General features: G+C 33.5%; 1 protein-coding gene across 1 annotated transcript in view; it reads left to right on the top strand.

Annotated features, from left to right (window-relative positions):
• Window positions 1-13,271, top strand: part of LOC113395461 (uncharacterized) — a 182,266-nt gene that overhangs the window by 153,926 nt on the left and 15,069 nt on the right. Inside the window, exons 6-7 of the mRNA XM_064218636.1 lie at window positions 4,778-4,889; window positions 12,685-12,863. Of these exons, the coding sequence (XP_064074706.1) occupies window positions 4,778-4,889; window positions 12,685-12,863 (291 nt within the window). The remainder of the gene's footprint in view (window positions 1-4,777; window positions 4,890-12,684; window positions 12,864-13,271) is intronic.

Below are 13,271 nucleotides of genomic sequence, written 5' to 3'. Positions count from 1 at the left end.
ACCGGTGTACACACTACTCGACCTCGGGTCGTCAAATTTTAAGTTTAATTTTAATAAGTAGCCTTTGAAGATAGAGAAGGATCATATATTCCGGAAATAATCCAGCCCACGCCAATCAATGATAATCCCTAACCGATAGCAGTTCAAACAAGATGCAAATACCGCAAGAGTGATACGCATTAAAGTAACATCTGCCAATCTTAATTCCATCGAGTCAGCGTGGGATACAGAAAAGAGGTTTGATCTTTCTTAAAAAAACTATCAAAGAAGATTTAGATCAAGAGATAAATGATACTTTTATATACCACTAGCGCCCCGCCCCGACTTCGCAAGGGTGCAATGCTGATACTAAATATATTATAGAATATCTTACAACGTTCACAGTTTTTCAGTAATTAGATAATAAAAACCGCTATGTCCCCGCGTTTTAAATCTGTAATATCTTCGAAAATATTCATTTAAATGGATTGCTGCACGTAATTGGATAAAGATTAATACTGTATCGCTTAAAATCGCTTCGAAAATAAAAAGTAAAGGATAAAAAATACTTATTGTGGGTTATCCCTAAGAAATAGATAGACTATTTGAAGACCGTTTTAAGGTGTACTATACATTAGTACATTAGCCAGCGTATAATGCAATATAAGCGTCAAAAATTTGTTTATTTACGACATCACTTAAGAAACCTCTAAAATTATCAGTGTTTCTCTACTATATTGTGCATGTATTATACATACAAACCTTCCTCTTGAATCAATCTATCTATTAAAAAAACAGCATCAAAATGCGTTGTGTAATTTTAAAGATCTAAGCATACATAGTGACAGACACACAGCGACTTTGTTTTAGTAATGATGATGCTAATAACCTAAAAAGGTAGAACATATATTATAAGCTATATGTTTTATATATTACAAATTTATTCATTTCTAGGAACTGTTATTTCGACTTAAGATCTGTTTTAGTTTTTCACAAAAATATTTATATAAACGTTATACATACATAAAGTATCATATCAAGTACAATATATTAGTTTAATAAAATGTTGATTTAAAATAAATAGTATGAACCCCTTCGCTACTAAAGAGTCTAGACTCTTTGTCTAGTAAGTAGTTCAGTGGAGCAGCGAGACTTGTTCCTAATATTCCCTTTCACAAAATAAATAAAGGTAGAAAGAATATTTGTTATTTTATAAATAAAAACTTATTTCATCGCGACGAAATTTAAATTCGAAGGTCTATTCAACACTTCAAAGTATGTTATGTTGACACTATATTTTGTAATGTTTTTATTTTTCTACAATGGTTGGTGTATGAAAAAGGAGTGCGTACATTACGAAACGAAAATCCTTTAGAAAATTAATTGTCTTATTATAACACAAAAGTTGGATGGATCGCTTGAGACGTTATACTGAAGCAACAAAAACGAAAAGTTGCCAATAGAGCGAAAAGAGATGTATTTTCATGGATACGTTAAAATTGTTAATATTATTTATACGATTGACGTAAGTCGCACTACTGGGAGTTTGTATTCGATTTTGTCGCTTTACTATAATGTTCTTCGCGCTCCATTTAATGTATTTTGTTTTATAATTTGAGGTATTATAGTTTGGTTAGTCGAGTCCTATTTTCTAACTTATTTATATTTTATGTTTTCAAATTGAAATCGTTTATCGTTTTAAAATGACGACTGTACAGTTGCACCATAATTTTATTAATTTTGTATTTTATTATTTTTTTTTATTTTATTAATCTTAATTCCGTCAAGTCAGCATGGGATATAGAAAAGAAATTTGATCTTTCTTAAAAAAACTATCAAAGAAGATTTAGATCAAGAGATAAATGATACTTTTATATACCACTAGCGACCAGCCCCGGCTTCGCAAGGGTGCAATGCTGATACTAAATATACTATAAAATCTCTTACAACATTCACAGTTGCACTCTACAGGTCCTTCAAAAAATCCTTTATTAATATAATATATAAGGACGATCTTTATAATTAGCGAGTAATCCAATGGAAGGGGTCACGTTTAATTGGTCAAGCAGTCAAATTAATTTAGAATTTCACAACGAACATGGAATTTTTACATATGAAATACCTGAGCGACTCGAGTGATATTTTCATTAGCCTTTCATTTGAAATGTAGGTTATATGGGTTTTGCTTTTGTTTAGAGGCGGTAAAATGGTATCTTTATATTTATTAAAAAGTAACATGTCTGCGTGGTGAATGCTTGAGTGGTCTAGTTAGATTTTAGTAGTTTTTCATCGTACGCTTTCAAGTTTCGAATTTAATTTTTATCTCATATAATTCGCCCTGGTTGAGATGTTTTTATATCTCTCAATGTATTAGTCTTATTTATAAAACTGTTGACTGCTTCGTTGTGCTAGTAGCTAGATATAAGGCTTATATCTAGCTGAGTTCGAACTCCCTCCAGTAATCTCGAGATTGTAAATGCAATAGTTAATCTCCAATGAAATTGGTTTCCGTGAAAAAAATAGAAAAATAAATCCAAAAACTTCGCATACACAACACACACACATATGCAACACTTGAAGCGCTTGATTTCTGTTCTCAGTATTCACCTCGCATAAGATTATCCATGTCACCCAGTCACATATTATTACCCTATTTTCTCTCTCCTCTACCCTCTTGCAATGCAGTAATAAGTAACAGCTCATAAAGGAACTACTTGCGAAATGGTTTTCCCTCTATTAGGGGAAGATACAAAGCTCAGAGTAATTCTACACTCCTGTTTGTGGTAATTAAAAGATACACACATATATGTCTGGGAATTGCTTTTGTGACACAGGTTTTCCTTAACTATAAGGTTAGTAAGACTGCTATAAGATTCTGAAACGACTTTATTAATTATTATTATTTGATGTTTACTTTTCTTTTTTATATTTCTATTTATGTGTTTTTAAAATTATATAAAACAGTTTTATTGATCGATGACATTTGATGCTAGGTAAGTAGAAATAGATAGTGATGGAAGGGCTTCTGTAGGCCTGTCTGGATAGATACCACTCGCTCATCATATATTTTTATGCCAAGCAGCAATACTTAGTTTGGTTGTGTGCCAGTGTGAAAGGCGAATGAGCCAGTGAAACTACAGGCACAAAGGACACAATATCTCAAATCACAAGATTGATTACTAGCAAAAATGATTGCGCACCAATACAAAATAGTTACAGTGAAACAAAATAACAGACGCTGCAAAGACGAATTAATCGCTTAGGAGCGATCTCTTTCGCGTAAAGAATGATATTCCACTGATAATATACTGGTACTCGGTGTTATATTTAGCGACACAATATGATTTAACTAACATTACTTATGACTATTTCAATTGAGGACATAACATACATAATCAGCCTGTAAATTTCCCACTGCTGGGCTAAGGCCTCCTCTCCCGTTGAGGAGAAGGTATGGAGCATATTCCACCACGCTGCTCCAATGCCGGTTGGTGGAATACACATGTGGCAGAATTTCGTTGAAATTAGACACATGCAGGTTTCCTCACGATGTTTTCCTTCACCGCCGAGCACGAGATGAATTATAAACAAATTAAGCACATGTAAATTCAGTGGTGCCTGCCTGGGTTTGAACCCGAAATCATCGGTTAAGATGCATGCGTTCTAACCACTGGGCCATCTCGGCAATTGAGGACAACTTGACAAAATTTTAAAATCGAATAACGAACTAGAGACGCGCCCCGGCTTTGCGTGATTATAATTTATTAATAGATAATATGATATGGTGTAATACAATTTAAACCTAATAGCACTCAGGAATAATATATTTTTTTTAATTGGAACCATTAACTCCCGCGGTCACCATACAAACAAACAAATTTTATCTCTGTATAATATTAGTACAGATTATTTCCACGAAGGCTGATTATATACAATTTAAAAAAATAGTTAATGTAAAAATCCTGACCCCGTGTAATGTTAGCAAGAATGCTAGCAGTATTTCTCCGTTGAACCGGAATTCCGATCGTCTTTGCAAAAGATGAACCAGCACTTCTGTCACCAATGAAGGCGATAAGACGAGATGTTATACTTTTAATAAAGGTATTTGCACTATGACTCCCAGGTAAATTACTTGACAAACTTGTGTGTTATACCTACTTGAGTTTTAATATACGACCCAATTTTTCATGGAAGCAATTAATGAATATTTTTTTTTAAATACCTTTAAATTTGTTTCCTTCGTCCGTATTCAGAAAATGTTAGGAACAATTAAAGGACGGCTGTATAAAGAGCTGAGATTTTTTAGACTGATGATTTTTTGCCAAATTGTATATTTAAAATTCAATAATAATTTGTTTAAACATCGAAATAGTAAGCATACATTGTGCCAGCGAACACATACCTAATGGCTTTTAATTTTGGAACATTCTAACGAAGAATTAATTCAAAGTTGTAACCTTATATTTCTATTATTATTATTCGTAATCTGAAGACCTCCGTGGTCGAGTAGTGTGTACCCCGGTTTTCATGGGAACACCTAGGTCCCGGGTTCGATTCCCGGCCGAGCCGACGTAGAAAAAGTTCATTAGTTTTCTATGTTGTCTTGGGTCTGGTCGTATGTGGTACCGTCGTTACTTCTAATTTTCCATAACACGAGTGCTTTAGCTACTTACATTGGGATCAGAGTGATGTATGTGATGTTGTCCAACATTTATTTATATATTTATCATTTATTTCCAAGTACGATTTAATATTATATAAGAAAAATAATAACTATGATTTATTTTTCTTGTTTCAGAAGCAAGAGCGCAGATATCTGGCCCAACGGAGAAGTACCTCAAACCTGGCTCCACGTTACGTCTGCAGTGCTCAGTCGTTCAGACAACGGAGGCACCAGCCTTCGTATTTTGGTCAGTATCGATCGTAGAATAGAATAACCTTTATGTTTGATGTTAGGTATTTATTCATATGTATGCAAGCCCGTACCACTAATTCATTACTTATTCTAATGCATAGCAGCCGTACTTATTATTATTGTATTCTTGATTAAAGTGTGAGCGAACTCATGTTATTCAGGAACAAGGGACATAAGTTCTTATATCCCAATTTCTTAAATCCAACACCTCCGAGTTTACATGGATCACCAAGGTTCATTGGTGATGTAAGAACAGTTAATATTCCTTATAGTGCCATATATGACCCATTTTACAGTCTACATAGTCTACTGTATATGCATAAGGCAAAATGTTAAGTATAAAAATCATGAATGCCAGCAAAAATGATTGCAGCATTTTCCCTTTGAATTGTAGTTCTGATTATGGAGCAAAAATGAAGTCAGTCCAGTGGTGAAGATTATAAAAAATGCAATAGCGTTTATTTCAAACAAATCAATATAACTCCAAGGCCCAAGTAGATCGAATCCAAACGGAACAAGTATTTAATTTGTAGAGATGAGTATCGGCACCGATCAAATCGAGATTTTCTGCCGCAAAACGAAACATGCAATCAACACTAGTTCTAACTCGAAAAAATTAATCAAACCACACTCAAAGTGGATTTTTTTGTGGATAAAAACGCCGAGATGGTACAGTGGTTAGATCACGTGAATTTTAATCGATGATTGCTGGTAAAAATTCGACCAAAAGCTGTTCAGTCGAAACAGAAAAAAACTATTATTTTAGATGTAGACATAAAAAATCACGTTAAATTGTTACTAATAATTTAGTATTATAACGATAGAAGCTAAACCAAAATAAGTTTAGTGCACGTTACCTGTTTCTAAATATTGTACGTATAAAGTGATGATACTAAAAAGCCGCTGCATTCTCGTCACGTAGTCTTTTAAAGTTCTTAGTCTAGTGTCGTAGGTCACGATGCGCAAAAACTCGTGCCAAGACGAAATTTAACGCTGAAAAATGTTTTTATCATACCATAAAATAATCGTTCAGGGAAATGGTAATTGCGACCTATATAAGAGATCAAAGCACCTAAAGATCATAAGTTCTGGCCACATAAGTTCAAGGTTTAGAACACTTAAATCTTAACTGAGGATTCAAGCCAGGAAAAGCGCCGCTGTTTTTTTGTGTGCTTAATCTGTGTTTATAATTCATCTCGTGCTCGCCTGTGGAGGAAAATATTGCAAGTCTATCAAAAGTCATTAAAACTTTAAGTTTACGTACAAATATGCTAACAGATATTTTTGGTGTATATAAAATTCAATAACAAATAGTTTTCAGATTTTTTCGAGATTTCCCTTGAGGATATTGCGTTGTTTTGCTTTCGTTAATATCAAATAATAGAATCAACACATTCTTTATTCAAGTAGGCTCATAAAAGTACTTTCAAATTGTATGTCCACAGACCTGCTGTACCGCTGTCATATCTTATTTTAATGATCACTTATTTTATTATTTGGCAGCGTCACCATCTAAATTTTTGGATTGCAAACTGATGACAAAAAAATTACATTAAACTCTTTGACGACTTTTTCATTGACTCGTGATTTCTTTATTAGTGTTATTAACTTTTGTGCAATTCTTGATTCGTCGGCTAGTCTGATATTTGATCAGTATGTCCATAATTGGATCACCTCTATTATGGTATGAAGGAATCGACATGCTATAGAGGTCAAATATAAAGCTATTACCGATTCCGAAAGTAGATTCTAACTTTAAGAACCGAGAATAAAATGTAAAATATCATGACGTTATAGTACAAATTTAAGGAGCGTGAAAGCCACAGTCACGTCAATCTATTCATCATCTATTTAATTAGAAGGTAAAGAGTTAATCTCACTATGCTGCTTCAATGTGGATCAGTAGATACACGACGTAGTAGATACAAGAAAAGAACTTACTCCTATTTTAAAGGCCGGCAAGAACCGGCCATGGATATCTGTAGGCCAGGTGTTGCAGTTGGTCATGGGCGTTGGTAGTCACTTTCAATCAAGTAGGACACCTACTCGTTTGCTACCTACACCATAAAAAATCTCACGGTGTTTTTCTTCACCACCGAGCTCGAGGTAAACTGTGAACAACATCTAAGGCACATCAAACATTAATGGAGCTTTTTATGAAGTCACAATCTGATTTTAAAATTCATGAACTCTCAATTGAGACAATTATATAGAATAAATCGAGACGACTTAATGATACAAAACAAAAAATATTTTAATTTTTCTCAATCATTAATAATAAAAAAACGAAATATGTTTCTAAAAGAATACCTAATAATTATATAATGACGGATATTAATGAAAATAAAACGACTTTATTGGACGAAAGTCCAAATATTTGATGATATTAAAATATTTATGAGAAAACTTTTTTAATAATCGAAAGTGCTACATCAGCTTCAATAATAAATAACTTTTCTTTACTAAATATAAATTAAGATATTAATGATTGTACTAAAAAACTTATATTATATATACACATGCACATCTAGATAGACTCGCCCTGCAAAAGAACTAAGACAAATGAGCCAACTTTGTTATCTTATTTGCGGGACAGGGACGATTGAAACTCACCACGTATACTTTAGTAGTGTACTACGTAATGTACGTGTACTTAAAACCCACTGGCGGTTACTATTTCGACGGGTTCTTCGCTTCGATATTCAAACTGGACATGACATAATCAAAGCTAATAAGGCCTATAATATAAAGCTCGACTAAATTACTACGTACTCCAGTGATTGGTAGGACTCTGTGTCTATTTGGGTAACTACATCATTATGTTCTACCGCTAAACAAAACAATTATATTGTTGTGTTCAACTCTGAAGTTTGAGGGAGCCAATCCAATTAATCAAGTAAATCATTTTAGTTCCCTATATTATTGGTACATTGGTGACGTAAATAAATATTCGTTTAAATATTCAATTTAAATTATATTTTATTGCAACAAATTCTTCGTTAAATCACCGTAGGTCAATAACCTCCCGAAGAAAATCTTAACATAGCAGACAATGATCTCTTAAGACCAGACATTCTATGAGCTGTGCAAATAGAGCTATGTGACTGAGTTGCTAATTTACTAAATCGAAACCTTGAGCTCTTAACTAAATAAATTAAATGTCGGAATGTTTGACTTGAAATTCGAAATACTTTTATTTAATGTTAATATTAAGACTTGTCAGTTTACGTGAAACTTCTTAAATAAAATTTACGTACGATGAAGCTGTTCTGTTGTTCTATTTTTTTTTTTTTTTTTTTATGTCGTAGGTGGCAAACGAGCAGGAGGCTCACCTGATGGAAAGTGACTACCACCGCCCATGGACATCTGCAACACCGGGGGGCTTGCAGGTGCGTTGCCGGCCTTTCAGGAAAGAGTACGCTCTTTTCTTGAAGGTTCCCAAGTCGTATCGGTTCGGAAAAACCGTCGACGAAAGCTGGTTCCACAGAGTGGTTCTATCGGTAAACATTACAACTGGTATGAAGAAATAGTGAGCCAGTGTAATTACAGTCAGATATTACATATCTAAGAGCCATGGTTGGTAGCTTACAGTCAGTATAATAAATGGATCACAGATAGTTGGATCATACTTTTTATAGTGACAGCGATTTTATACTGCAAGTTATTAAACGAAGTTCACACGCGATAAACTCAAAACCACTGAGCGCCTTTTCTTGCGGTTCGACTGAGTAGTTGATAGCGAAAGTTTAAGTCAAATATTATTGATGTTGAAGATGCCGGAAAAAATCGTGTCGACTGGGACGGGTAGCGAAGTTGTAATTACTTCATATATGTATGACATGGCCCGAGATGGCCCAGTGGTTAGAACGCGTGCATCTTAACCGATGATTTCGGGTTCAAACCCAGACAGGCACCACTGAATTTTCATGTGCCTAATTTGTGTTTATAATTCATCTCGTGCTCGGCGGTGAAGGAAAACATCGTGAGGAAACCTGCATGTGTCTAATTTCAACGAAATTCTGCCACATGTGTATTCCACCAACCCGCATAGGAGCAGCGTGGTGGAATATGCTCCATACCTTCTCCTCAACGGGAGAGGAGGCCTTAGCCCAGCAGTGGGAAATTTACAGGTTGATTATGTTTATGTTTTATGTATGACATAACAAAAGCGAGGCAAAGTCAGGTTTTCTTCGTTTAAACCTCCTGTTTCGATTGATTAGTAAATTTATATTAGTAATATGGAATTAATTATTATCCAGATATTATATTATATAGGACATTTTCTGCCTCGCACAACCACTCTGTGGAACCAGCTTTCGCCGGCGGTTTTTCCGAAATTATACGACTTGGGAACCTACAAGAAAATAGCGTAATCATTACTTAAAGGCCGGCAACGCACATGCAAGCCCCGTGTTGCAGATGTCCATGGAAGGTGGTAATCACTTTCCATCTTATAACATGAAAAAAATATACATTATCCATATTTCCAACCGTAACCTCCCATTAATAAATTATCCAAATCCACTCAAAAAATTCGTGGTTCATTTAAAATTATATTTATAATATTATAAATAAATATATAATATATCTTCTTAAAGAATTATCGTTGAGGTAATTATGATCGCTACAAAGACGAAGAACATAATGTTTCCGAAGTATTCTTTTCTCATTTCTTGTGAAGTCAAATGGTCCTCAAGAGACAGATAATATGCGATAATATATACTGTCATATCCAAAGGAAACGCGAACGTTATCTTGGGAATGAAATGAATAATTTACCTGATGGTAGGACTTTAAGCAAGCGCGTTGGGGTACCACACACTTGTATTTCTACTACTGATACATAATCTTATATATATATTCTACTGCCAATTAGCGATATTTTTGTGTTCCGGTTTGAATGGCGAGTGAGCTAGTATAGGTTAAGGGGACATAATATATTATTTCTAACGGCAAATTTATCTATGGACGATATGATCACTCGCCATTAGGTAGCCCACTTGCCCGTCTATACATGCTTGCAGAACAAGATAAATTATACACAAAAATTAAGCTAGTAAATATGATAATTCTTGTCTGCAAATTTTTGTTTTATTCACTTACTTTATACTAGACCACTCGGCTGATTTAGAGATATATGCAATATTTAATTAATAGAATAACCTTTTCACCAGTAGCAGTCAGCTTATTATATGATATTAAATTCTAAATCATGCGATGATTTGGTAAACAGTACTCAATCCACACAATCTTAGCCGGCGGACATGAGTCTCCTTTGCGACGAGATGATCTTGATCATGAGCTTCACGAGATGATTCTAAAACGTAAGCCGAGGTGCTTTCTCGTAAGATACAAAGAGATTCGTTTTATTGAGCCCTCACATAAACTCTCGTTTTTCGCGGCTGTATCTTATTGCTTAGCACTTAACTGTTGACATTGTCAAACCCAGTAGGTCCAACGACAATACCGATATTTTTATATCCGTATTCATCTTGTGCGTGAAACAAATTATTTAACCGTCAACGCAAATGTACTTTTCGGTATTTATTTTTTTGTATAGTTATTATAAATAAATAAATAATTTTGTTAATTGATTTTGAAGTAAAACTTCTAGAATATTTTAAGTTCCGAAGTTTCGAAATTTAAAACGTTTCTGACGGTCTGTTTATCTTCTTCATGTGAATTATTTTCTGCTGTCTTGAGATTTATGAGATTCAAGTTATAGTTGTTTTGATTTTATTCAATTAAATAACAACGTAACAGTTTCAAAACGATCACAATCTTCAGATAAACATTCGCAAATAACAATAACATTTCGAACAAAACCTTCAACTGTGCCAATATGTTAAATTTTATCAAAACTATCCTGACTTGAAACATTGCGGTTACATTTGTCACAGAAGTGATATAAAATAAGTCAGTACTTTTAAAAATCAAATATTTATTGCAAACTCTTGCTGACCAAGTTTGAAACAATAACTTCAGATATATCGTCTTGAAGACTAACTCGTATTGTCAAACTAATTTTCGCCTCATTTCCAGTTTATTGATGTTCCAAAGTGCCATACTAGTGGCACTGCCAAGTCTCCATTATATCGTGCCAAATTTTAAATACTTGGCAAAAATTAAACTAATTCCGTGTAGACGTTCAAAACCCAAGACCACAGCAATGTAGTAAATATGTGTAGCGGTTATTTGGCACAATCCTGCCAAATATCTACAAAATTGGCTAAACTAAATTAGACGAATCGAATTTCATTCCAAATAATATGAGGTTTATTTCAATTTATAAAATAATTTAAAAAAAAACATTTGTGCTAATTTCAAAACTAGAACAGAATTACAATTTAAGCTCACAAATATGATAGATCAAGGCAGTTGTTTTATTATATTTCGTTTTTACTCTGTGGTAGGTTCATTCACTCAAATATTCTACCGCCAAACAGTAAATAACTAGCATTGTTCAAGTTTCAAGGGTGAGGTGATGTAACGGTTGGTATAAATCAATATAATACTATGGCAACACTATTTTTTTAGTCTATAACGACGCGGTGTGTACTGTTTTTTCTAGAAGCTTCACTAATTAAAAAAAATAAAGAACAGCAAGTCAATTTAAAAAAAAAAAATAGTGTAATAATTACGATAACATAGGACATATTAGTTCCCAGGGTTAGTTGGACATTAGCGATTTAAGGAATGAATTAATATTCCTTACTGTGCCAATATCTATGGACAGTGGTGATCACTAATCATCAGGTTATTTGCTCGTCAGCAAACCTGTGTCATAAAAAAAAAACTTACAATATAATATTTGTAATGATATACTGTACTACCTAGGCTGGGAGAGCTTGTAATGATGCATTTGATCGCTGGTGGCATTGGATTACCATTTCAGGACTTAAATGGGAATACATAAGCGGCCTTATTTATTTATTTAAAATAGCTAGGCAGACTGGCAATCGGGCCGGAACCAGTAAGTCTGCTGCTTATAAACTTTGACACTGTTATAAATATTAATCACTTATGATATTCCTTACCTTATTTACTCATCGAGAAAATTCTTAAAACAAAAGGAAGAGATTATTTTAAATAAAATATATGCTCGTTGAATGACATTTAAAGATCACCCGTATCAAACAAATGCAAGAGTTTGCAAATAACAGAAATTTTAAAAGAATTTTGAATAAGAAAAGCTTAAAGTAAAAAGTAAAAATGTTCCGTTCTTACCAATTTAGAAGCAAACGTGCTTGGAAGCAGTCGCCTGAAACTCATTTTTAAATTATATTTTTAATATTAAAAAGTAAATGTCTGTAGAAACTATTTTAAATTCTTATAATTAAAGGAAATTATTTTAGTAGGTTAGTAGAAGTTACGTTTTACGTTTTCGTAAAACTAAAAATAATTATGATATTTGTTTGTTGTAATGCAAGGTTCATTTCTAGGTCATGTATTATTTTTAAACGTTTTTTACAAGCGTCAAAAAAAGAATAAGGTTATCAATTCGCTTGTATCATTACTTTTTTATAACAAATATAACCGTCAATTATTATTTTTCTTTGAGAAGGTATTCTTACTATTTGGACCCATTTAAATTTGAATAAAAAAAAAAATATATTTTTATTACAAGTCAAAAAGAAATTCTTTAACTAATGAACCGAGTTCCATTCGAACTTTTGACAGTAGACATTGCTGAAAAAAACCTTAATCCAGGGGACTGTAAAATTAATAAAAAAAACGTGCATCAGCTCCATAAACATTCAATTATATTAAATAGCGTATTTAATTACCAGGTACCACAACAGTAGGATGATCAACTACGACCTCGAACGAGGCATCAACGTCACCACGGTTCCAGAGCAGAGGCTGTCAGACCTCCTGATTCCAGCAGCCAGCGTATCCCACGCGGGGAACTATACCTGTGTACCGAACAATGCGGTGCCCGCTAGCATATACGTCCATATATTTAATGGTAAGTGCCTTTCTTTAAACTAGATTAATCAGATGAGAGCCCTTGATTTAAATGTATAAATATTCAAAATATTTTAATATATGGAGGGCTTAAAAACTTGTAAACCCTGCTTGCCGCTTCCATGCGGTACAGAGAATGTTTTTGGACAATGATTTACGAGTACATAATAAAATACCGGATAATATAAACAATGAACCATTTAACAAAATTCAAAATTGTACTGTGACAAAATTAATAATATTACTAATATGTTAATTTTTGGTTAAAGATGCCTGGATTAAGGCTCGGGTTTCACAGGACTGATTGAGAACAGTAATTGTAAATTTTAACATAATTGTAAATATGTTTACATGAAAAGAGCAAATGGGCGTTTTTTATCGCTAGAAGCTGCTTTCCTTTGGTAGAGTT

Source organism: Vanessa tameamea, chromosome 23 (genome assembly GCF_037043105.1).
Source record: "Vanessa tameamea isolate UH-Manoa-2023 chromosome 23, ilVanTame1 primary haplotype, whole genome shotgun sequence".
Classification (NCBI taxonomy): Eukaryota; Metazoa; Arthropoda; class Insecta; order Lepidoptera; family Nymphalidae; genus Vanessa; species Vanessa tameamea.
The sequence above is the reverse complement of the archived record's forward strand: the minus strand, read 5'-3'. Positions and strand labels throughout refer to the sequence as shown.